Source organism: Trichosurus vulpecula, chromosome 7 (assembly GCF_011100635.1).
Source record: "Trichosurus vulpecula isolate mTriVul1 chromosome 7, mTriVul1.pri, whole genome shotgun sequence".
Classification (NCBI taxonomy): Eukaryota; Metazoa; Chordata; class Mammalia; order Diprotodontia; family Phalangeridae; genus Trichosurus; species Trichosurus vulpecula.
Window position 1 is genome coordinate 7,432,354 of NC_050579.1, and position 26,309 is coordinate 7,458,662.

Consider the following 26,309-nt stretch of genomic DNA (forward strand, 5'->3'; position numbering starts at 1 on the left):
TTGGGAAAATAGAAGAAGAGGGGAGAGGAACGAATTTAAAACTTATTTGGTTGGTACTGAAGTACTGAGAATGACTGGTAGTCATGATAGTTAATAGAAATAACCAATATCCTAATGAGTTTATCCCAGTCTTTCTTGGGGGGAGGGAAATGCTAAATTCTCTCTCATTCTTTTGTTTCCACAGGGACCAGCAAATTCATACATTTGAAATGCCCCTGCTGTGGGCCTCAAGTGAACCCTAAGGACAAGACCCTATTAAATTTCATTGCTTCCAAAAATAGGTCACCATGGATGTACCAGGTGGCAGAGCACTAGTATAAGGAAACACCAGCACCAAAAATGACACTGCATTTCATTGCATGCTGGTAATAAAATGAACTTAGTGCTGTAAATATATGTTTAATGATCCTCTAAACAGATTATGTCAGGGACTTCCATTAAGCCCTCTAAATCTGCACATGAAGGAAGGCTTCTGCATGCCTTCTCTTTGTACCACTAATGCATGAGAATTTTCTGGGGGAATGGAAATGTTCCCGTCCGCCTGTATCAAGATATTTTAAAAAGGACTGCATCTGTGAGATCTGGTGACTGGAAGGGGTAGAACAGTTAACATCTTCCCTGACGGAACGTCCCAGGCCCTGCCAGTTCACTGAAAACTGGACTTGGACAACATTGGGCACAACGCACCCAAATGGGGCCTTTGGCCCTTTGCTGGCTGGGCCTCAGAGAACTTGGGGTGGCTCTGGTACCATGAGGGTAAGTGGTAGAGGGGCCTTAGTTGAGATCTATGCATAGGGAGGAGGGATTTTAATGTGTGTATTGTGGTCAATGTTCACATTAATGGAATGGGATGGTGAGCTTTCAGTTTTCAATATTAACCAAAACATGAACAGTCCACTACCCCCTTTACATTGTTAATATTTTACCGTCAATCTAAAAATTGAAACCAGCCTCTTGGGCTAATACTAGACATTCTCTTGTATGTGAATATTAAGTATGTAGCCCCATTCCAAACTATAATGTACTTCCATCTTTCAAGGATGTATGACTTGATCATGAAGGATGGTACCTCCACAACCTTTGGTGACTTGAGAAATGTTCTCTTAGATTTCTGTAACCGAAGCCAACCCAGGATGAGCCTCTCTGAGGAAAGGTCTCCTTAGACAAAAGACACTCATGCCATATTTAGGCTCACCCTGAGTTTGGTGGGACCTTCCCAGGCTTTCAATGACCAGGGTCACATCTGTATCAAGATGAGGCACCAGAAGTCTTTGGTGTGCTCTGTGTGTGTATGCGTGTGTGCGCGTGTGTATGTTGGGGAGGAGGGGAGAGAAAATCTTAACCTGTGATTTCATGGGGAACCCTAATATATAAACTTCCCTTATCGGGGTGAAACAGCGACTTGGAGCCTTTGACAGTGGTCTGGGGCACAGAGAAAATGTGCCCTGTGGCCAGGTGGGTGACTCATAGCTAGTATGTGTCAGAGGCAGGAGTCCAACCTAGGCCTTCTGGACAGCAAGGCTGGCCTCTTCATCCTGTCTCTCTGCTCTCAGCCAGGGTCCCCCGGGGGTGCAGGAAATCCTAGTGGCAGCTGCTGATGACATCCCTCTGCATGTGGGAAAGCATCAGTAGGCATCCTCAGGACCCTGGGCATGGGCAATGTTGAGCCTGATACGGTCTCCACCTCCCCTGGGATTACTGGGAGACCGGGTGTGAGCTGGCTTTCCCAGCTACCGCAGCTGCTTGTCAAACACCCTGGAGTCAAACCTGTTTCACCGGACTCTGGTGCTGACACTCACAATTAGTTCGGACTGAGAACAAGAGTGTGGACAGAAGACCAAGCTGGGGCTGCAATGAGATTTTTTTTCTTTTTATTTACACCACAAGAATAACAAGTTGTCATAATGTGGTACAAAATACTGGACTCCTAAGAAAGCTCCAATAGAAGTCGGTACTGTCAGAGAAAGACACCATTGGCCAGTGGGGGGAAAGGAACCAGGACAAAATGAGGAAACGACAGTGACGAAGAAAAAGAAAAAACCAAATAAAAGAAAGAAAAAGAAAGGAAGAGAGACAGACCTCCGGGTCCACCGAGCAAAGGCGAGGGACACGGGCAGAGGTCGGCACAAAGAACACCGCTGCCCTTCCTGGGAGCAGATGCCGTACAAGTAAGAGGGAGATTGCGTCTGGATGACGGAAGAAAGTGGGAGCTGCTACCAATGGTGACGTCATTCTGAGCATGGATAGGTAGAGAGGAGAATATATATAGTTACAGCTTTGGATACCATACATCTGTAATAAGCTCTCGGGCGAATAATGCTTCGACCCCCCTTTTATATATATATATATATATATATATAAGTTTGTCATCCCCATAAATGGAAAATATCGCCTCCACTATGGAGCACACACGCAAAATTGTTAGATTTCTTTTTCTTTCAATAGGATATTTTTAAATCAACATCAAAGACAAAGGGAAGCCGGCCTCCGAACGACTTAGCTTCAGAACAATGAAGAAACTTTGGGTTTCCTTTCAATGCAGTCGACAGAATAATTTTTTAAACCACAGTGTTGCTCACACAGTCCACGACTGTTTATCAGAACGTGAGATCGATGGATAATTTCATCTAAAAGTCACTTTAAAAAAGGGCGGGGGTGGGGTGGGGAAGGGGGCGCAGAGAAGCTAACTCTTTAGGCTCCACGTCAGGTTTTTTGTCCAAAGTACAGTCTTTGAGAAAGGGTTACATTCACTCACCCCCAGAAGGGAAACGAAAAAGCTCAAACAAAAACCATGTCTCTCCCCCTCCCCCCCAACCCAGGAACAAAAAATCTTCGAAGAGACCCAGGCAGTTTCCATTTTGCACTCAGCGGCAGCGGCGGAGTTTCTCCAGAACACTGTTTCCACATAAATACAATAAACTCTATGACTGGTAGGTCACAATTGCTCGATAAACTTTTTCCTTAAAATGACAAAGGTCTGAGCAGTCCTTTTATTTCTCTTACAATAAAAAGCACAAATTCTCCAGAATAAGTTCAGTAAGATGCAAACTTCCCCCCTCCCCACTCTCCTTCCATATTTTGCTTTACAGAAAATGTCCCACCTTTTTAAAAATCTGCAAATGCCACGAGAGGGGGAAAAAACCAGGTTTTTTTGTTTTTTGTTTTTGTTTTCCCCCAAAGCTGCCAAGTTTGGCGTGCAAAATCTGTATACAATAGAAAGACATGCCAACCTTACAGACCATGCAACCTCAAGGTGTAGGAAACTTAAAAAAATATATTCATATATATTTATATATATTTATATATATATCAATGCCCATAAAACACGTGGGCCCCAAAGTTTACAAAAAGCAGAATGGAATGAATACATGACTGTGACGAATACAAAGGAATGTTCTATATAGAAAATAAAAACAAAGCTGAAAAACAACTCCCCCCCCAACCCCAGCACCTCACCAGCAGGGGCTGTGGGGTCCTGCAAACCTGCCCCTTGCAGATTCTGGGTCTAAGACCGTTGAAAAAAAGAAACCACTGTCCTCCTTCTCCAAACAGGTAAGAGAGATCAAAGTTAAGAAATGGGAGAAACAAAACGGCTTTGACAAGAGGCCCTTTCAAACTAGGGCCCACCAAACACCAATGTGGGGGGAGTGGCCACTGACAAGCCCCAACTGGATAGCAATGGGGTCCCTGGCCAGCCCGCTGGGGGCTGCAGGTTGGGGGAGCAACCTCAGAGCTTCTGCTGGTGGGGCTCAGGCACATCCTGGATGGTCAGAGATGCTCGGGCTCCAGGGTTGGGATATGAAAAGGACAGATGAGGATAGTGGCTTCAAGCCACCTGAGCTGCTCCAGGAGTGCCAATGGTGACCCCCACCCCTCTCCCCAGGGGCCAGTAAAGTGCTCACTCACCAACCCTGTGGACCAGCATTTGAAAAATGCCCCAGTAGCCTCGGCAAAGGTGCAAGTGAGAAATGGGGTGAAGAAAGTACCCCCCCTGGGGTCGGCATGAGAATGGAGAGCTAACAGAAGCTCCATCCATGGGCTAGCGGCAGTTGTGGTCAGCCCGGGAGAAGAGGAGCCCCACAATCCCGCCAGAGAAAGACCAAGTGCGGGCCATGCCCAGCCAAAGACAAAAACCAAAGTGAAACAGTCGATGCTTTAAGCAGATTGCCCGGGGCCGGAGGAGGCTGACAAACCAAAGGGGATTTAACTCGATGGGTCTTTGCAACATGCAGTAAATAGCACAAAGTCCAGAAATGATAACTGGGCCACAGAAAGGTCCCCGTCATCCCCAGCATCTTGTAAAAATGACAAATAACTCTTTTTTTCTCTCCAGTAACTGCCTGCAGTGAAGAGGGAACCCCGAAAAACACTCCCCCTGCTGCTGACACTGAATGCTGTGCTCCAGAAAAAAGCTCTGAGAGGGGAAAATGGGGGGTGCCCGTGCCCACTTCTACGCCACCAGGATGGAGGAGAAAAAATGATTGCTTCCTCCTCTCGGCCCCCCTCCCCAACCAAAAACACCTAAAACTTCAAAAGAAAACCAACCTCGTCCAAACAACCCCAAGGAGCCAAATTAGGTTTTAGACCTGCAGAGGTTAAGGGGTGCCCAGCTCACTTGGGTCTTTCTGCACCCAAACCTTGCCCTTCTCAGTCGGCTGAGGGTAAAGGAAGAAATCCTCCCATGCCGTTAGCGTTGATCAGAAAAGCTGAAGCGTAAACTAGAGTAAGCTCAGAAAATTCCTTGGCTGCCCCTTCTCCGTAGAGGGGACTAACCCCCCCCCCCCCACAGTTTCAAATTCTTTCCACAAGTCTGAATTCAATCAATTTTGGAATGAAAATGGTGACTTCAAATGTCACCAAAAAAAGGAAAGAGAAAACACGGGTTGTCCGGAGGAGTGAACTGTACTATTCTATAAACTTTGAAAAAAAAAAAGTACATGTGTCAATCGGTCTCCTGCAGTCCCATACTCCAGTAATAAGCATCTGGTGCTTCAGAGTGAGGGTCGAAACCAGATGGCAGAAAGAAAAAAAAACAGGAAAAACACTCCTCGCCCCCGTTTAACATTCTCAAAAACATTTTTTTTTCCCCAAAGGTCTTTGGAGAACAAAAGTTAAAATTCTATCTTAACAATGGTGTTTCAAGGAAGAAGTTTAGAAATGATATTTGTCAAGGTTGACAAGTCTCCTCCAGTGAAGCCGCATGCCAACAAGAGTGGGGGGAGGCCCCCCACGCGATGCTACGATGTGGAAGGTCCAAAACACCCCAGCTCCTTTGCGTCCTTTGGAGAACAGAACACAGGAAAGAGACCTTGGCTGGTATCGTTCCACAGGCCAGACCCATGGATCCCTCTTTGCATTAAATGCTCCACTTCTGAAAACAAAGTCTAACTGTAACGTCTCCTCAGCCTGGCAGAAAGATGCTGACTGTACAAAAGACAAAACAAGAAAAACCCCAAAATAATAATAAAAAAACCGAGACTTTAAAAAGTTTAAAAAAAATATACAAGCAAGGACCGAGGCAAGAAAGGCCTTTTGACATCATTACTAGTCAGAAAACTGCCCAATGGAAAACAAATGTAAAATCCACACAAATGAGGTTTCTTCAGGATTGGAAAATATTGATACAAAAATCAACAACAGAGTTCTCTAGTTCTTGCTACCAAACCTCCCCCTCAAAAAAAAGAACCCCAAACTCATCTGTGTATGTGTGTGAAAAGCGGGGAGAGAGGGCCCGGCAGAAAAGAAACCCAACGTAACAAACAGAACCTGAAATTAAAATGCAAACATTGAGGGTAGTTGCCCAGTGGCTAATGTGCTGGCGATCTGAAGCCTTTCCAATTTTCTCTTTCCCTCAGCACCGGTCTGGTCCAATTCACAAGGAAACCATTTGCTAGGGACCTTTAAAAGGTGGCTTTTACAATCTGCATTTATTATAGTTACCTTTTTATTTCTTCTATAAATGCATTATAAATATTTTATCAAGATTTCATAAGAATCAAGTTTCTAAGCCTGGAGTACATTTGGAATATACATTATACATACATATATATATATATATATCTATTTATACCTACATTTGAAGCAATACCTCATGCTAGTCTGCTCTCAGGGGAAAGAACCCCAATCTTAAAACTGCAAGTGTGTCTATTACATGCGTCAACAACCAAATTGCTGTGTTTGACTGATATATAATCAATGCTGGAAAGAAAACGCCTTGGATTGTTTTAAATTTGTCAGACTTCAAAACACCCAACAGTATTTGCCACTTTGGGGGCAACTCCCTTAATTTGTCTTAAACAGCAATGAAATGAAACAGAACCACAAAAAAAAAAAAACAAAAAACCAACCGAACCAAACGGAACCGACCCGACCTGACCCGACCGCCCCCCAACTCAGGAGAGAATTCCTGAGGTGTTGCAGGCAGGGAGGCCGGCCTGCCTTTAGTCCTAATGTGAGCACAGGCCGGAGGCTCCCACTCCCTCACTCTCTCGCTCGCTCTGGGCTCGCTGGCAGATCTTGGCTCTGACAGCCAGAGGAAGTCACTCCACAGAGTCCTGCTTTTTCTTTTCTTTTAAACTTAAGGCATTGTCCTTCAAACTTCTGAAAAATCAGCCACACCAAATCCATCAGATCAATTGAAAAAAAGGCACAAACTCTCATCTTCAGGCGGCTTTGAAAAGCTAAAGCCAATTCCTCCAGGGTGGGTGCTCATGATTTTTTCTGTTTTTGTTCTACTAAAAAAGAGAGAGAGGTTAGTCTCCTTGCCCCCCACCCTCCCCATTAAAAACCCGCCCTCGAGCATCATCAGGGTTTGTAGATTATGTTTCTGACTCCCAGGCAGGCCAGAGTCATAAACCCTTTCTCCCCTTTTCTTTTTTCTCCTTTTCTTTTTCTAAAAAAACAAACAAACAAGCTACACGATGAGTCGAGTGGTTTCAACGGAGACTGTGGAATTGTGGGTAATCAAACCTTAAGCACCAGTTTTAATGAAGTTTGTTTTCTGTATTATTAGAGCTTTGAAACTCGGGTCTCCTTGGCGGCTGCTGCTGCTGTCTGTTTTCACGCGACGTGGCCCATCCACCCAAGGCCGCCACCGGCTGCTTTCTCCTCACGGGTTCCCACTTTGGAGTGGAGAAAGATCGCCTGGCTCACACGTGTGTGGCACTCACCGGCGGGTCCGTGGGTGTCTGCGGGTGGGGGTGTGGGCGCGCGCGTGTCTATATATCTATGGACGTAGATATATATCTATATGTATATCGTGAGATCTGTAGATGCAGAAAGACTCGTTTTCCGTATCCAGAAAGACCAGTCCTGTTGTTACGTCACACCTGGCTGTCCTTGCGTATTCTGGGAGAACACCCTGACAGGACGCAGGAGGAACAAGAGGAATTTTCTTGGCAGAGCTTCAAGACAAGAGACGCACAAACCAGAGACCAGCAGATTCGAGCTGGATGCTACAGAGGGGGCTCCTCTTCCATGGGCTCATCGTCTGACCTGTGATGTCACCCCAAAGCCACGGAAGGGGAAAGGGACATGGGAAAAGGTGGTGGAGACGGTGGGGTAAGGAGGGAGGGAGAGAGAAAAAGGGAGGGGGGGAGAAAGAGAAGGGGAGAAAGGGAAGGGGGGAGAGAGAGAACAAGGGGGAGGGGAGAGGCGGTGGGGAGGGGAGAGAGAGAGAGAGACAGAGAGAGACACAGACAGAGAGAGAGAGAGAGAGACAGAGAGAGACAGAGAGACAGACAGAGACACACAGAGAGAGAGAGAGAGAGAGAGAGAGAGAGAGAGAGAGAGAGAGAGAGAGAGAGAGAAGTCAGTTCAGGTTCAGGGTCATGGACCCTCTACAGGCATTTTAAGCACTGGATTTTCTTGATCAACGAAATCGCCTGCTGCCACCCAGCTTGCTGGCCCTCCCCCTTGGCTTCTCCCCACCATGCTTCCCCCACCCTGAGAAGTAATTTTTTTTTTTTTACTAAGTCAATCTGTTCTGGATTAAACTTCCTTCCACATATTTCTAAGGGTTTGTCACAACTGGAAGCAGTTAGTGACGCCTGCCTCTGTTTTCTACAGTTAGATACTGGCATCCTCGCTGCCCCTCCCCCTGCCACCCACCACCCCCATGGCAGCCTGAAGGCACTGGGCATTATCTGCCTAGAGGAGCCCCAGAGCCCAGTGAATGGATGAGAGGCTCCTGCCCACGCGGCCGCCAGGATGAGGGGATGCTCAGATCCCGCTCCTGACATGACGAGCCCTCAGGCCCTCAGACGACAGCAATGTGGGTGACAAATGGGCAGAGAGGACTGGTTATGTCACTGCTGAGGGGGCCCATCCCGTGCCTAGGGGAGCCCAGGGCAGAGCTGTCCCGAGGCTCCCTGGGCCAAGGAGGCGCGCAGAGAGAAGGGAAACCCACCTCTTCTCGGCGTGCTTGACCCCCACAGACAGCGAGGCCAGGGCGGTGACGGTCTCTGCCTCTTCGTTCTCGCATTTCTGAGCCTCAAGAAGGGAGTAGCCCACTGTGGAGGAAAAGCGCTGCAGGGAACGCCAGTACTTGCCTGGAGGACAAGGAAAAGCGGTGGTTAGGGGTCCTCAAGCCCAGCCCCAGCTTCCCTCTCCTGGAGTCAGGCTGAGGGCACACTGCCATCCACGGGCTGAGACTTCCCAAGCCTGCCTGAGCATTGGCAAGTTTAAAAGCAGCTTGCTTTTGGAACACATATGGGAACCACAGACCCAGAAACTTTATTTTAAAAAAACCCTGACATAAAATTCTCAGCCACCACCCCCTTCTGCCTCTATCCGTATCTGGGTGAGCTGCCTCAGGGTGGGTGTGCCAGGGGTGGCAGAGACTGTGCAAAGGCAGGTGGGAGATGGATGTCACAGAGCAGCGGGCTCATCTGGCTCGAATACAATTAATTGGCAGGAATGGGAGCTTCTGCAGCTCTCCACTGCCCCAGGAAGGGAGTGCCAATTTCTCAACCTGACATTCAAGGCCTAAGTCCACATGGAGCAGGGGGAGGGGCAGCAGGGCTGCTGGGTGAAGGTTAGGGGTGTTTCCTGCTGCTGTCACCACTTTAAGCTTCTTGGGATATGGGGAGAGCTGTAACCCTCGACCTGTTGGTGCATAACTTCTCTCTGGGGAGGACTGAGGGTTAGGGGGCCAGTAGGGACCCTCTGTCTTATCCCACCACTAAGGATCCTTATCTGCCTTCTTGTTTCCTCCTGCGGGAAGCCTTCCTGGATTCTCCCATCAGCTTTGCTCATGGGCAGCCGTCCCAGAGAAGAGATGCTCTCTGAGGGCAGGGACTGTCATTTCTAGCACCTCGAGCCTAGAGCAGTACAGAGCCTAGAACAGTAGAACCTAGCACAGTTTCTGGGCACGCCAGGCAGTCAATGAGTGCTGGCTGAAATGGATGTATTCACCAGCGCACCCTGGGCCAACAGTCGGTGCCTCAGCCCTATCTAAGCCTCCTGGACTCCCTGGCCCCTTCAGAACCCAGCTGAGGCACCACCTTCTCTCGGAGGCCTTCTTGGCCCCCCTAAATGCTGGCACCTCCCTCCCACTATCTCCGGCTCACCTGCACACTGCCGCCTCCCTCGTTAGACCGGGAGCTCAGCAAGGGCAGGCGCTGTCTTTGCCTCTCTTTGCATCCCCAAGGCTTAGCACAGTACCTGGACCTGACTCTGTGCCAGACTTCTGACCACCATTGTTCTGAATTCCCTCAAGGTAGGCACCAGAGCTCTGGGGGGAGCCAGCGGAGGGGACGTTGGACAGGACACAGGGGCACACCTGGGGGGGACCAGCCCGCGGGCACAGTGCCAGCATCAGAGCAGGATGGGCCACCCCACACAGAAGATACTCACTGTGGGTTTCAATAACTTTTTCCATAGAGTGGATGGCGTTGACGTTTGACCTTTGTTGCAAGACCTTGTCCGGGAGAGGGTCGAGCTGGAAAGAGAGAGAGAGACAGAGAGATGGGTGACTTAGAGGAGCTGTGTGCAGGTGTTCAGGGGCTGGCGGTCAGCTTTGCCCATGAAGGAGAGGTGAGGCAGACCAGGAGGGCTTGCCTCCGCTGGCACCTCTGGCTACAGCTTTTCAATATTTACTCTGAGGATCTGAACAGACTTCCCAGACGTGTCTAAAGCCTGCTTCAGAGATTCATGAGCTGCAAGACCCTGGCATAGTCAATGCCCTCCTGGGGGCCTCAGTTTCCCCATCTGCAGGTCTCCCTCAGCTCCAAGTCTATGATCCTAGCTCGGTTCCAATCAAGCTGCTTTCCCTGAACGCACTTGCAGCTGGCTGGACGGGAGGAGGACACCACGGGCAGCAGCAGCTGCTGACACCAGGGCAAGTGGAGGTGTTCTGAGAAGTCCAGCCAGGTACACCCGTGCCTTTGGTCCCGTCTGAGCCTCAGAGCAGGCAGGTGCTAGAGATGATTCCCATTTTACAGACGAGGACATGGAGGCTCAGAAAGGCTGAGGTGGGCTTCTCCAGAGTCACGTGGTCAGTGTCAGAAGGAAGACATGGACTCAGGACAGAGTCCAAGTCCAGCAGCCAGACCTGGGTTCAAATCCAGCCTCAGGCATTTCTGAGCTGTGTATAACCCCCTCCCCCCAAGAGAAACGAAACAAACCACCGCTGCCTGACTCAGTTTTCTCATCTGTGAGATGCAGATGATAGTAGCACCAACCTCCCGGGGTCCTCGTGAGGATCACATGAGATGGGTGCAGCATTTCGCAGGCCTTAAAGCACAACCCAAATTTTGAGGATAGTATCTCCCCCCACACTGATTCTGAACACGATCTCGTTCCTCATTCTCTCCTTCACTTTCCTTCAATAACAGAGGGTCTGAGTGGCCCAGGAGCTGTGGCATTTGCTGCTGCCCCAGAGCCCTGGCTAGTGGGGCCTTCAGACCCCACTCAGAGCAAGGCTGTCAAATGCACAGAGGGACAGCCTCCCAGCAACGGGAGCTGCCCCAGTGGAGAAGGGGCTGCCTCGGGCCTGGTGAGCTTCCACCCAGCGGGGCAGACACGCAGACCCGGGCCTCCGTTCTCCTGTGAGAGGCGGTGATGGCCTTCAGCTCTGCCATTAAACCCAGCCCACTCAGATTCTCTGAGGCAGCCCCTACACTGTGGTCTTTGGGGCTAGAGGCAAGGCAAGGCACACTTCCCCAGACAGCCAAAGAAGGCTCCGGAGCTGCCCCTGCCTGGGGGTGCTGGGAGTGAAGGCAGGTACGGGTACTTGCCCACATTCCCATTCTCCAACTGCCCTACTGGGCTGTCCCTTCTCTGCCCTAAGGCCAAGGAGCATCAGCCCCGGGAAGGATGTGCACACAGAGTCTGCAGAAGGATCGCTGACGTCATCACCGATGACGTTTCCTTCTGGAGCGCATCCTCCCCATGTCTGAGAAGAAGGAAGTCTCGGCAGCTCTAGAGGCAGGAACTCTGAATCTCCAAAATGAACCAGACATGTTCACACACCAGCAGGAAAGGAGGAAGGGGATGGTGGAGGGGCAAGGGGGAAGGGAGGGTGGGGGAGCAGGCCAGGAGCTGGGCCACACAGGAGAGGAGGCAGCTCAGGATGGTGGAAGGCATGTTGAGCTTAGAGCGTAAGGATCTGGGTTCTACTTCTGGCCGGTATGTTCCTGGGCAGGTCACCTCCCCTCGATGGGCCTCGGTCTCCTCAGCTGTAAAATGAAGGGGCTGCACTAGCTGGCCTTTTAGGTCCTTTCTAGCCTTCAGGACCACATGACATCCTACCTGCCCATCCATCAGAGCATGACGCTGTCAGATCATCTAATGTCTGGAGACTAAGTCAGGCACAGAATCAAAACCACCATACGTTGGGGTCGGATGAGACCCCTCAGCTGGTCCGCCTCAACAAGTGGTAAAACAGACCTTACGAGGAGCGAGCGCTCCCCACCTCCCCAGGCAGCTTACCCCACCGCGGTCGCCAAATGGGGCCTGTCATGTAGTCTCCATGGTCCTCTTGGTAACTCCCCCCACTCCCATGCCTCTAAGCCTCAGTTTCCTTATTTGTGAAATGGGGATCATAACACATTCCAAAACTACTTTAAGGGGTTGTTCTGAAGTTCAAATGAGGTAACATCCCTAAAGCGCTCTGTGAACTTTGGAGAGCTAAATGTCAGCCATCATCACCATCATCACCACCATTATCACCATCATCACCACCATTATCACCATCATCACCACCATTATCACCATCCTCACCACCATCACCACTATCACCATCACCATCACCACCATCGTCACCATCATCCTCACCATCGTCACCATCATCCTCACCATCGTCACCACCACCATCTCCCCGTTGTCCTCCTTTTTCTTCATGGAGTTCAGACAGAAACAGTTCTAGGGCAAGTTACTTCCCTCCTGTTATTCCTTTATATTCAATATTCTATGGACTATTTGGTGAAAGAAGTGGTTTTCTCTGACTAACAGGATTAGGCCTTTTCTGATCCTCCAGAGGCTCGCCGGAAGCATCGCTGGCACATGTCCAAGGGCACACAGGACAACGATGCTGAGGAACATGGTTCTTGTCATTACTCCTAGAGCCCCAGCGACAACTCCGCCTCTGTCTGAACTTTGTGAAACAGTCCCAATGCACAATAAGCATTTAAGTAATGCTTGTTGCTTGACTGGTTTAAGACAAATTTTACTTTATCAACAGAAATAGGAATCCCGATCAGAAAGGCTCCAAGTAAGCTAGAGGCTGTTCGTGGCATTGGAATTTTTTTATATTTCAATAGTAGGTCTTATGTCTCCTTGCTCCCCTCTGCCCTGGAGGTGTGGGTCCTGCATATGATATCAGGCTTTTTGGATATGCTGGCTGAGATATATTGCTGAAATGTTTTTTATTATAAGGGATGGCCTTCAGAGGAGGGGGTTGGCAGAGAATACAATGGGGAATTTAGCTGATAAAAACAAAAGATATCGATAAAATGTTATTTTTAAAAGCTGGTCTTTTTGGGGAAGAGAGAGGACCTGGAGTTTAGGAAGATAACACAACCATCCAGGTGGATCAATTTTGGGTCTAATAAAACTGTCTTTGTTCTTCAGAGTGACTTTAATCAGCCATAGAGATAGTTTCCATAGTCTCTAGTTCAAAAGCATTCACTTGGGTCTTGGAAGAATTATAAGGCCATCAGCAGCCCTGAGAAAATGTGGTGTAAAATGTGTTGGCAAATTCTAGGTGGAATTTGGTGGAAGGTTTTCATGGTTTGTAAAAACCCATTTCATTCCTAGAAGTGACACCACTCATGGGATCTCCTGGGAGGGGGTGCTCTTAGAGTGGAAGAGGGGAAGGCTGCCTGGGGGCAAATGGCCTTCATCACTTCCAGTGGCTGGTTTTTGCTATGGCCATCATTACCTCATGGGAACCCCAGAAGGCCTCCCCACAAAGGACTTCAAACAGAGAGACTAAGATGCCCAGGATGGGGCTCCTATAGAGAAAGCAGAAAAGCCACTGAGGTGATTTTGGTGCCAGAAGCTGGGATTTCTGACCTTATTCCCACGTGGCCTCTCCATTCACCCAACTCTGGTATAGGTTCTCATCCTCTCTCACCTGGACTATGGCACCAGCCTCCTAATTGGTCTGTCTTCTGTCCACGGCCGACAAAGTCAATCGATCGATAAGCACTGATTCGGTACCTACTATTTGCTAGGCACTGCAGATATGATGACAGAGACAGAAACAATCCCTCCTTTCGAGCTCAAAATCCTCTTTGGCTCCCATTGCCTCTAGGATCAAAGAGACCCTTCACCTACATGGCGTGTAAAGCCCTCCATGGCCACTGTTAACTCTTCTTTCCTATTCTTCCCTCGGGGCACTTTCTATTCCACTCCCATTTCCCCACTGCATGCTTTTGTACAGACATGCCCCATGCATGGCGGGCATCAAGCGTCCCCCATTGTCTTTCAGAATCCCTGCTTCCTTTCAAGGCTCAGCTCGTCGCCTTCTACAAGAAGCCCCTCCAGATCTTTTCCATTGTTGGTATTCTCACTTTCATCCAAATAGAGTTTCTAGTCTTTCCTGTTTCTATATCATCTCCCAGCAGAACGGAAGCTCGTTGAGGGCAGCTCAGTTCTGTCTTTGTATCCTCAGTACCTAGCACAGGGCTCATTGGATTATAAGGAGGACAGGCATAAGGATGATTTAGTCTAGAAAAATAAATTTCTGGGGTCAGTGGATACAGCATCTTCCATTATGTAAAATACCAGCTTGGGACCTTGGAATAAGGTGATGGAGATCCATCAAAGACTCAAGATCCACAGAGAGCCTCCTGCTGCACAAGATTTGCCATGGCAGGTGTCTTCTGGTGAAGTTCTTGGAGGGAAGGGTACATCCCATTTTCAAAGAGAAGAGAATGAAAAGGAATGGCCTCATGGAAAGAGCGCTGGTCTGGCAGTCAGCAGACCCAGGGTCAGGGACCAGTTCTGTTACTAGCTAGCTGTGTGATTCCTCCTCTGCAAAATAAGGGGGACTTTTTCACTTGGACTTCGATGGTGAAGATAATAGTGGCAGAGATGGTTAAGGATCTGGCCAAGACTTGGGGCCATCATAGTTCTTAATGGACAGCACTATCAGCGTGGAAATGCTTCCTGGAATGTTTCATTTTGTGTGGGTAGATCCCAAATGTGCTTGCGTTGTGGTGTCCTTTCCCCATGATAAGCTCGGAAAACAAGCTCCAATCAACCACAAGGACCCATTAGTTAATTAGGTTTATACTCCAGTATGATTGTTTCACAGATGGGGAAATGGAGGCCCAGAGCTGGGATGTGCCTGGGCTGAGTTTAGGGGCAAAACCTCTGGGGTGGAATTCTGGGGATGTATGAGACCAGACGGTCAGTGAAAAAGAGGGGCCTGGTTCAGGAGCCTGAGCTCCATGGGGGTGTCAACTCCTAAAAGCATCATGAAAGCCCAACTCTAAACCCTACACACCCCAAGAATGACAAGATTAAAACAGAGAGCACAGTTCACTACCAGGATGTGTGTGTGTGTGTGTGTGTGTGTGTGTGCGCTTGTGAAAAATGAGAAAACAGACAAGGGCTCTGGTTAACACTTGGGCTCAGTCTACCCAATGCCAAAACATCTGGTCAATTCATTGCCAAAAAATAATTGTTGTGCGTGTCACGGCAGACTGGTTGACTGAGTGAATAATGCTCCCTTTTCAACCACCAGTTGTAGCACTAGGTTTTGGTTGTTTTTCTTTTAAATATGATTAATTATGTTAATTGTTTCCTAATGTCGAATCATCCAAGCATCCCTGGTATAAATCCAACTTGTCCATAGTGAAGATTTTGTATATTACTGTGGTCTTTTTGTGAGTATTTCATGAAGAAATTCTGCATCAATTTTCAGGGGAGCTGTTGGTCTGATGTTCTCTTTCTTGGCTTTATCCCTCCCTGGTTTAAATCTTAGGGACATATTTGCCTCATAAAGAGTCGGGTAGCATGCTTTCTCAATTACTGAGAATTTTTGTAGTACAGCTATTGTTCCTATGACATCAGATAGATGTTCTAAGTCTGTGTGGACTACACTTGGTGTTTGTTCTTTTTAGAACTTTTTTTAAAGTACAATTTCATTTTCTGACACTGAGTTAAGGACTATTTCTTGTTTTTGTAATGTGGGTATTTTATATTTTGTTGGTAATCCTTCATTTCCTTTAAGTTCTCAATTTGGCAAGCACATAATTACGTAGAGTCAATTTGGATAATTCTTTATATGTTCTCATGAATTTGCCTTGTTCGCTTTCTATTTTGGGAACGTGATTTTCCTTTTTTTTTGTGGTGGGGGGTAGGTTAATGAATGGGTTATTATTTTCTTAATATTCTCAAAGAGTCAAGTTTTAGTTTTTTCTTTTCTTTTTCTTCTTTTCTATAGTTCCCCCGGCAACATTTTCTCTAGTTCCTAATTTTCCAGATTTTGTCTTTTCTTTTTTTTAATTACATCCTTAGTTAATCATAGTCAGTTAGTTTCAGTCTTTTAACACTTCCCCCCTCTACTGCCCTGTGGCCCTTCCCTGGGGTGCTTGAGCCCCAGGCTTTCTTCAGCTCTTTTGAAAGAGACTAGGACAGTGAAACAGTTAAAATGCTGCCAGGAGATTGCCTCTTTTCTGCCTTTATCCAAGCCAAGCTTTGCCAAAGCCCTCACTGCCTCCCCTCACTCACCATATCCACTGTGGTGCTAAGACAAGGCACCATTTAGACTAGGGTTCCAATACTGTCATGGAGTATGTAGCTGTGACCTGCATGTGTATGTATGCACACACACACATACACATCTATAGCTCCATCTATCCATAATATTCCACACACACACACACATACTTACTTCTTGGGGATGATACCCCTGCCCCCATCACCTTCCCCTATGAACAAAGCATCTGTCAATGAGCTAGTCCTAGTTATAATGGGGGTGACCTTCTCACTGAGCCTGGTGGCTTCAAGGGGCATCTGACTGTAGTCCCCACATCTCTCCCCGCCCCCTCCTGACTCCCAAACTAATTCTTAAGTGGTGTGGTTGTATTCAGTAAATCCAGTGTCCCAGAGAGCTCTGGAGGCCTCAGGAGTGGCCTTGGCCTCCTGACTTGTGTCTGTCCTTCAGAGTGAAGTTTTCATCTCAGCTGGTAAGCACTGACACACTTCAGGGGGGCCCTGTGCTCTCCCCCCCATTTCCTACTATTTCACCATATAATTTAGCCATCTCTCTTAAGTTAGCCAATTTCCCCTCTGGCATATTGCTGTCCACAGCTGGCTGCCCGTGTGTGCGTGCAGAATCGTCCAACACACTGTATATCAAACTTCATCAAAGGCCCCGCAGGACAGAGAAGCCGCAGGGCCGTCCAACTTTCTTGCATTAAAAAGATTTTATAAAAGTCCTTGATAAAACGAGTGTTTCCTGCTTTTTGATGTGTGTAAGTAGAGAAACGTTTTCTTGTTAGGGGAGCAGACGCCCGTCCAAGAGCCTCAACAGGTCCCTTCTTAAAGCCACAGTCGCCACTGTCAGTCTGAAGACGTCAATGACAAAAATGCACAAACAGGCTTAAAAGGAGGCTTCGGGAGAGAAATGAGTCCTCTTTCAACTGAGACAGGAGATCAAAGCGTGGCTTCTTTATGGAAAAGGTGGATTAAATGCTGACGACGCTTTAGGAAGCGGTCAGCTATTTACTAAGCTGAAGGACGGTTGAGACTCCCACTCCACGGCTGACCGGGGAAGAGGCCGAGCCACATCTTTGTCTGGCGATGACCGCCAGCCCTTGGCAGGTGCCGCTCCAGGGCATCATCCCCTGTGAAGCTGGGGCGCTCCTGACACTGGGCCTCCCTCGCGCAGAGGGGAGTCCTGGGAAGAAGCCTCCAAATGCTGCAGAGATGGGAGTGGGGCTGTGAGTGCTTTGGTCCTGGCCTCAGACCGTGGAGGCTTCCTTGGCCGCTGAGCTGCGGCTCTGGTGGGGTGACCTTGGGCCGGTCACCTAAGCTCCCTCAGCCTCTCCCTTTCCCTAACTAAGCTCTCCCAAATCCTTTCCATGATCTTGTTCCAACAACCTTGGAAGAGGGACCAGAGGTATTATTAGCTGCATTCTACGGATGAGGAAAAGGGAGATCCTAAGTTGTTCGTGGTCACAAAGCAGACCCATCAGTCAATGAGATCATAGAAAGGATTTGGCCTTTCTTTCTTTCTCCAGCACTTAGCCCAGTTTAAGCACACAGCGTCTGCCCTCAAGGAGCACCCAGCCCAATGGGGGAGACAAAATGCAGACAGCTCTGTATAGACGAGCTACAGCCTGGGCCAACTGGACATCGTCTCAGCAGGAAGGCACCAGGATGAAGGACGATGGGGGGGGTTTCTTGTGGAAAGTGGGATGTTAGCAGAGACTTGATGGAAGGTGAGGAGGAGGGGAAGAGGGGGCAGGGGAGGGGGGAGGGGGAGAAGGGGGAGGAAGAGGGGGAAGGAGGAAGAGGGAAGGGGGAAGAGGAGGGGAGGGGAAGAAGGGGGAGGGGGGAAAGGAAGAGGAGGAAGAGGGGGAGGAAGAGGAGGAAGAGTGGGAGGATGAGGAGGGGAGGGGTGAAGGGGGAGAAGGAAGGGGGGAGGAGGAAGAAGGAAGAAGGGGGAGGGGGGAGAAAAGTGGAGAGGAGAGGGGAGGAAGGAGAGAGGGAAGAGAAAGAGGTGGGGAGGAGGAGCATTCCAGTCATGGGGTCCAGATAGTGAAAAGGCCTGGAATTGGGAGACAGAGGGTCTGAAGGGGCCAGTGCCCCTGGAGCACAGAGGAAGTGGGGGCCGGGGCTGGGAAGGTAAGAAGGTACCAGGCTGGGAAGGGCATTTCCCACTGGCTCACTGGTGTCTGCAGGCTGGAGGGAACAGGGCTCAGGGACTACTGATGGGCAGCTGGGGCCAGCAAGCTCCTGACCACCAGCACTTCCCTGCCAAGGGGGTTTACAGAAGGAGAGCAGCTTTCCCTGGGCTCCCAGGGCCATTCTTGGTGTGAAGAAAAGGAGAAGAGAATGTGGAATGGAACCGTCTTAGAAAGTTAGCTCCCCAAGGGCAGGGCCTGTCTCACTCCTCTCTGCATCTCTAGCACCTAGGACAGGGCAAGGCATGTAGTAGGCACTCACTAAATGATTCCTGGTGGCAGATTTAGAGTTGAAATGGCTCTTGGAGAGGAAGTCTAACCCTATGATTTTACAGGTGGAAAGACTGAGACCCTGGGAGGCTGTTAGATGGTGTCCCTAGTTGGCACAGTGATGGCACTAGGTTAGAACTCAGGCAGAGAAGCCTGTTGGGGCGTAACCCTACTGGGTGGGCAAAGGGGCCTCCAGGTGTGGAAGCTCCATCCACTAGTACAGGCCAGCACCTTGCCTGTATCTTGCGGGCAGTGAGTCAGGAAGTGACCCCAGGATTCCGAATCCCTCTTTCTCCCTCCGAAGTTGGCCCTCTAGCCACTGGGCCACATTGCTTCTTAGAGAAAGAAGCCCAGGGGGCCTGAGCTGGGAAAGCCATCTGGCCCTGCTTACTCACTTTACAGATGGCGGCCCCAGAGGAGAGGTAACAATTTTAGGTCACAGCATGGGTCAGAACCCTGCTCTCTGGGGTCCTCCTTTGCTATTGGCCTCACCTGCTTGGGACTGAGTGGTCTCTTCACAACCATGGGGTTCCCAGAGCATTCTGGGCCACCTCAGAGGTGAGGACTCCTGGCCCTCATGAGACATCTTTCAGGTGGGGGCTGGCCAACCCCTTCTGGGGTCCCTCTCAACCCTGAGGTTCTGAGAGTGGATCAAGCAAGTTGTCTTTGAATGAGAGACATTAAGTACATAGTTCCCTGAAATGTTACCTCCAGAAATCCAGCGAGATACGCACACACACATGTGCACAGGCACACATGCACACGCACACGCCCATGTGCACACGCATACACGCACGCACACGGGCTCTTCCTGGGCAGCAGCCCACTATAGAGAAGCCCACAGCGAACCCCAGCAGGCTGGCCACTGACAGCCAGGCTCTGTGGAATGAGCATCGGCAGATGCCCGCGGCTTTGGGCTGGGGACTGTGGACTGACTCTGGACTAGGGGAGCTCTCTTCTCAAGGTCGCCAATCACCTCATCTGTAAGATCATTGGTGCTGAGGGTGCCGTGTCTGGGGTAGGAGGCCCCTCCCTCACCTAAGATGACCTCACAAGCACCTGGGGAGCGATGCTGGCTGAGTGATGACAGGATTTTCTTTCTGGGTTTGAGGGCGAAGGTGAAACCAGTGGGTGAGGATTCAAATCCTAGTTCCTAGAAACTCGAGTGCAAAGTGGATAGTAAACACTTGGGCCTTTGGAGGGAGGGAGAGGCAAGGCAATAGGAGAGGGAAGGAGCAGGGCCTAGGCTTAGCATGTGCTGTGTGACCTTGGGCAAAGCAATTAGCTTCTCTGAAGGACAGTGCCTGTGGTGAGTGAGGACAGAATTGGCCCAGAGGCCATTTCTCACTCCTCAGCAGCCCCCTCCCCACACTTCGGGGCTGATCCAGCTCATTGCCAGCCTTCCTCGACCCAACCTGGGCACCAAACCCTTGAGGACCCCCACTCCTTTGGCAGCAAATACCCTTCTTTGCTGCACTTCTTCCTGGCACTCATGAGAGTGGCCTGGTGGGGGGCTCTGGAGCCAAGAAGACCCGGGTTCAGATCCTGCCTCTGACACAGCCTGGCTGCGACCCTCCCAGTCTCCTGCCACTCATCATTCCCTTTTCTCTCTGTTTTAGCCTTCAAACAGGGACCATGAGGAGCGAAGATCTATGTGCCCAGGCTACCGTTCAGCTTCAATTAGAGAATAAGGCATGTCCAAAACTCCATGAACCTTCGAGAATTAGACACAGTGGGAGTGGGTCAAGGTACTCTGTGCCTTGGACTACCCAAAGGGGACTCTGTGGCCTCTTCCCATCTACAGCCTCAGGACCCCATGAGATTGAAGAGATGTTCATAATGAGAAAGAAGAGACTGAGGGAGGCAAGCCAAGCAGCAAAGGTGAGCCCTGGGGGCACGGGCAGAGCAGGCACCCTGCCTCGGAGCCGGCACCCCGCCTCGAAGTGGGCACCCCGCCTCAGAGCAGGCACCCCACCGAAAAGCCAGACAAGCTGGCCTGGGTGCCTGGGCAGGACCCTCCCCCTCTGGGCCCTCTCGCACCCCCATCGCCGACTGCTGGGCCCGGTGGGGTCTGCGGGAGCCCACGGGGCTGTCTGGGGCACTCGGCTGCCGCCGTCCCTTGATCCCATCCACGTAAAACCGTCCCAACACCTTTCCTCGTTTTCCTACCTCGTTTCCCAGCAAAGCAGAAACACATGCTTCCGAAGCATCGCAAATGGCCGTCAGGTCATGGCCTCCCTCCAGGGCCAGGACGACGCGTCCGCCGGCCAGTCCCATGAGCTGCTTCGTCAGGTACCCGAAACCTGCAGGAGAAGGGCAAAGGTCGGCAGCTGAACAGACTCCTGGCAGGCGATCAAAGCAGTCCCAAAAGGTATTACATCATATTAAAAAAGCCGTGAGGGGGCTGGGGCCCCGGCTGCCTAATGGAAGCCAGGTCTGAGCTTAATAAATTCATCGCAGAATTTCGGGGCTGGATTCCCCCTTTTGATCTGCGTGAATGTAAGAATGATGTTTTCGATGCTTTGAATTTACTAATGTAAAAAATGATCTGTTGGGAGGGTGGTAAGGGAAGATCTAAGGGGAAAGGCTCTGAGAGAGCCTTAGATCATCGACTCTGGGACAGTGTGCGTGAGTGTGTGAGTGTGTATAAGTGTGTGTAAGAATGTGTGAGAATGTATGAGTGTGTGTGAATGTGTATGTGTGAGAATGTGTGTGTATATGTGTGTGTGAGAATGTGAGTGTGAAAATGTATGAATGTGTGCATGAGTGTGTGACTATGTTTGAGTGTGCATGTGTAAACATATGAGCACGTGTGAATGTGTGAGAATGTGTGTGAATTGGTGTGTATGTGAATGTGTGATATGTGTGTGACAATATGAGTGTGTGAAAATGTACATGAGAATACATGTATGAATATGTGAGAATGTGTGTGTCAGTGTGTGAGTGCGTGTGTAAGAAAGGGCGGGAGTGGTCGGGTCGGGCAGGCTTACTCCGACAGAGGCACAAAGGAGAGCAGCCACACTGACCCCGCTGCTGGGCTGCCCTCTCCTCCATCGGGGAAGGCAGGACCCATGGGGCAAAGTTCCAGAGAAACCTTCTAACAACTTGGCCCTGACAGAAAGGGTACTCTGAGCACCTATGGTGTGGAGCCAGCTGGGGATGGCACAGGCCCTGCCCCAGTCTTCCATCCTCCCCTTGGACCACGTCCTCACAGGCTCCACATGTTCCAGAAAAACTTCATAAGGCAAGATGCTAGTTAGTTATATCTTTGGTGGGTTCCTGACCAAGCCAATAATGGCCAGATGATCTCCCTCCTGACGGTCCCCCTTTGAAGCAAAGCTGCAGAGTTAAGGGAGCAGGGGCTTGGCCAGCATTGCTAGCTCACTGAGACCAAGGCCAGAAGATGCCAGGATCCTGGGGCCTGGACTGGCAGATGGCTGCAGTGACCTCCTGGCAAAGGGCATGAGAAGATGGGGTGCCAGTCTGAGCAGGCACTGTAGAATAGACACTCTGGGAGGGCAGGGACTTTCAATTCTGCCTTTGTATCTTGGGCCTCTAGCACGGTGTCTGGCACACAGTGGGGGATGAACAGATGCCCTTGGACAGCAGGGGCTATGTCACCTTTTTTGGTGTCTACACTGCCCACTCAGCACAGCTCATGGGCCTGAACTGGAAACAGGTCTTTCATCTCACTTAGGATCAGAAATGAACACAACAGGGCAAAAAGGCCTTGTTTGTCCCTGCCACGCCCTCAGTGCCCAGGCTAAATGGACTCTCCCCACAGCTGGCATTTATTGTGTTGGGGATGGCAGCAGCGGGTAAGGTCCGGCCCCAGCTGGCTTCACCAGCATCAGGGAAACAGCAGGCTATGTACCTGGGGAGGGTCCCTGGCTCCCTGGAGGCCACCCAGGAGCTGGGGCTCACAGGCTGAGGACAGTACCCAAAGGCAGTCAGGGCACTCACCTGGCATGGTTCAAAGGCCTCATTTACAAAACTCATTGTCCTCAGGGTGGGGACATTTCAAGGCCATGGGGCGGTGGGCTGCAGGCAGAAGGGTCACTGAGGTGGTGATTAAAAAAAGAGAAGCCCAGACTGAAATCGGACAGCCTGGCATGTTGGTGGAGACAGAAGGGGCACAGTACTGCCAAGTTCCCCTGGCCACTCCCTCTCCAAAGTGCTGAAACTGGAACCAAACTCGAGAACAATCTGAAAACCACACTTACACTTTGCTGACAGGTTATAGCCTCCAAGAGGTGTGGGGTGGCCTTCAACGGCATCAAAACCAGATGAAACCAACACGACATCTGGGGCGAATTCGTTAGCCACTGGCATGACGACTGTCCTGCAAAACACAAGGAGAGGCATGTTAACCCTGCGGACCCTTTCCCCAAAGAGCCCCCCAGAGCCAACCTCCCCTCTGCTCCACCTGGGGTAGCAGGCCCAGAGATGCAGTGAGGGCCACTTTTCTCAAAGCCTCTGAAAAACATGCAGACCTGCTCACACCCAGGGCAATGAAGATGGGCTAGTTGTGGGCTGACAGTAGGCAGGAGGAAGCCAGATGTACCCCCAGCACTTTGAGTGGGAGCCTGCCTGGGAGTCACACAGCACAGGTGGCCAAGGACAGGTTGCAATTGACCTTCCAGCGTCCATGCCAATGGGCCTACTTGTGGCCCCCTGTATGTGGCATCCCATCTCCCACCTCCAGGCTTTTGCATTGGCTGTCCCCCATGCCTGGAATGCACTCCCTCCTCACCTCCATCTTGTAGATTTCCTTCACAGCCATCTTGATCCTTTGTGCTGAGCACAGGACAAACCCAGGGAGTGTCTCCACAGAGCCCCAGGTGGGCAGCTGCCCTGGGAGGGTCTGCTTCCACCCACAAGCCCCCAGGGGCTGGGGAGGGAAGGGCTTGGCCCTCCACAGGCTCTGTCCAATCCGGCAGTCTTCCTTACCAACTAAAGGGGAGCTGGCCGGTGTGCCAGTCCACACACCTGGAGGCAGGCTCTATCTCTGGCCAGGGGGCCAGTCCACACATTTGGAGGTGGGCTCTTCCTCTGGCCAGTGGATCAGTCCACACACACATTAGTGAGCTCTTCCTCTGGCCAACAGGCCAGTCCACACACATGGAGGTTGGCTCTTCCTCTGGCCAGTGGGCCAGTCCACACACTTGGAGGTGGGCTCTTCCTCTGGCCAGTGGGCCAGTCCACACACTTGGAGGTGGGCTCTTCCTCTGGCCAGTGGGCCAGTCCACGCACATGTTAGTGAGCTCTTCCTCTGGCCAACAGGCCAGTCCACACACTTGGAGGTGAGCTCTTCCTCTGGCCAGTGGGCCAGTCCACACACTTGGAGGTGAGCTCTTCCTTTGGCCAGTGGATCAGTCCACACACATGGAGGTGGGCTCTTCCTCTGGCCAGTGGGCCAGTCCACACACTCGGAGGTGAGCTCTTCCTCTGGCCAACAGGCCAGTCCACACACATGGAGGTGAGCTCTTCCTCTGGCCAGTGGGCCAGTCCACACACATGTTAATGGGCTCTTCCTCTGGCCAACAGGCCAGTCCACACACACGGAGGTGAGCTCTTCCTCTGGCCAGTGGGCCAGTCCACACACTTGGAGGTGAGCTCTTCCTCTGGCCAACAGGCCAGTCCACACACATGGAGGTGAGCTCTTCCTCTGGCCAACAGGCCAGTCCACACACTCGGAGGTGAGCTCTTCCTCTGGCCAGTGGGCCAGTCCACACACTTGGAGGTGAGCTCTTCCTCTGGCCAGTGGGCCAGTCCACACACATGGAGGTGAGCTCTTCCTCTGGCCAGTGGGCCAGTCCACACACTTGGAGGTGAGCTCTTCCTCTGGCCAGTGGGCCAGTCCACACACTTGGAGGTGAGCTCTTCCTCCGGCCAGTGGGCCAGTCCACACACTTGGAGGTGAGCTCTTCCTCTGGCCAGTGGGCCAGTCCACACACTTGGAGGTGAGCTCTTCCTCTGGCCAGTGGGCCAGTCCACACACTTGGAGGTGAGCTCTTCCTCTGGCCAGTGGGCCAGTCCACACACGTGGAGGTGAGCTCTTCCTCTGGCCAGTGGGCCAGTCCACACACTTGGAGGTGAGCTCTTCCTCTGGCCAGTGGGCCCGTCCACACACATGGAGGTGAGCTCTTCCTCTGGCCAGTGGGCCAGTCCACACACTTGGAGGTGAGCTCTTCCTCTGGCCAGTGGGCCAGTCCACACACTTGGAGGTGAGCTCTTCCTCTGGCCAGTGGGCCAGTCCACACACTTGGAGGTGAGCTCTTCCTCTGGCCAGTGGGCCAATCCACACACTTGGAGGTGAGCTCTTCCTCTGGCCAGTGGGCCAGTCCACACACTTGGAGGTGAGCTCTTCCTCCGGCCAACGGGCCAGTCCACACACATGGAGGTGGGCTCTTCCTCTGGCCAGTGGGCCAGTCCACACACTTGGAGGTGAGCTCTTCCTCTGGCCAGTGGGCCAGTCCACACACATGGAGGTGAGCTCTTCCTCTGGCCAACCGGCCAGTCCACACACTCGGAGGTGGGCTCTTCCTCTGGGGTCAGGCCGCACACTCGTGCTGTCCCCAACTCGCCATCACTGTCATGGTACGGGCAGCGCCAGGGCTAAGGGTGGGAACTTTTCCTTTCCAGAGACTCCTTCTTTCTAAAGCATCTATTTCTAGGCTATTACAAGGGGCGGGGGTTGATGCCTTTTGAAGCCCTTGAAAAAATCTGGACGTCCCCACACAGGACGTTTGTACTTTGGTGGTGTTCCTCCTGAGCAGTTGGTAGGCATGGAGCCCAGCGGCCTGGTGGGCAATACTTCCCGCTCTTTCATCTTGTACAGTATCTTCAAGAATACGGGGTCTGAAAAGATCAGAGACCACCAGAAACGTGTGGCTTCCGAGGGCGTGAAATGGGACCAGCCAAGGCACTGGGCAGTTTTCTCCACGCATGGCCCACCCTGGCGGGTTTGGGCATCCTGAGGGCTCGGCAGCAGACACAGCAGATGGGCTTACAAAGGGTCATCCCAGGGGACCTTTGCCTTTGCAATCGGCCCAGCCACCGGCCAGTCTGCCTCCATTCTAGGTGCACACGCTCAAGAGGCTTCATGAGCATCTTGGCGTGGCACCGACTCTGCTTTGACTGATCTGTGGATGGTCTGCCTCCTAGCAGAACAAAAGCACCTGGAGGGCAGGGACTGCCTGTGTAGTTTCAGTAGGACTTAGTACAGCACGTGGCTCAGATGGATGGAGAGAGATAAGGGGCAGAGGAGACATGGGGGGACGGATGGAGGAGAGATGAATGTACAGATGCTAGACAGATGGATGGAAGATCAATAAGAGATAAACAGGTGACAGAGAGACAGAGGGCGGACGGACGTGTGTCTAAGTGATCTGAGAAGAACAGAAAAGGAAGGAATGACCACAGGAAGGTGTCAGCCTAGCATATTGTCTCGCGCCTGTGCTAGGGGTTCCAGAAGGAGGAATTCTCGTCCCCCAGCTTGCCCAGGGCCGCACAGGGAGGCCGGTCCTGTTGGATTCTATCGCCGAACGACTCCAACGGCATTCTGAATTGTCCAGGCCTCATCCTCCTGCCTCTGGCTGCTCCATTCGGGGTGGGGGGGGGCAGGGATCCAAGCCACCGGAGGCTGAAGTCGTCTCCCTCACAAAGGGCCCAAGT

General features: G+C 51.1%; 1 protein-coding gene across 1 annotated transcript; it reads right to left on the reverse strand.

Annotated features, from left to right (window-relative positions):
• Nucleotides 1-1,854: 1,854 nt before the first annotated feature.
• Nucleotides 1,855-23,415, reverse strand: LOC118856497 (histone deacetylase 4-like). The gene is made up of 7 exons (XM_036766806.1): nucleotides 23,386-23,415; nucleotides 23,043-23,125; nucleotides 22,856-22,974; nucleotides 20,802-20,935; nucleotides 9,856-9,940; nucleotides 8,408-8,549; nucleotides 1,855-7,494 (listed from the first exon to the last, which is right to left on the reverse strand). The coding sequence occupies exons 1-7, from the start codon at nucleotides 23,413-23,415 to the stop codon at nucleotides 7,455-7,457; spliced, it is 633 nt and encodes a 210-aa protein (XP_036622701.1). The 3' UTR covers nucleotides 1,855-7,454.
• Nucleotides 23,416-26,309: the final 2,894 nt, after the last annotated feature.

Bases quoted from the DNA above. Each gene is read 5' to 3' on its own strand.
- LOC118856497 (XM_036766806.1), bottom strand. From the start codon at position 23,415: ATGGCTGTGAAGGAAATCTACAAGATGGAG. The intron at 23,126-23,385 runs GTGAGGAGGGAG...GGGTGTGAGCAG, and splicing joins AGGAAATCTACAAGATGGAG to GTCTGCATGTTTTTCAGAGG. The intron at 8,550-9,855 runs GTGAGTATCTTC...CTTGTCCTCCAG, and splicing joins AAAAGTTATTGAAACCCACA to GCAAGTACTGGCGTTCCCTG.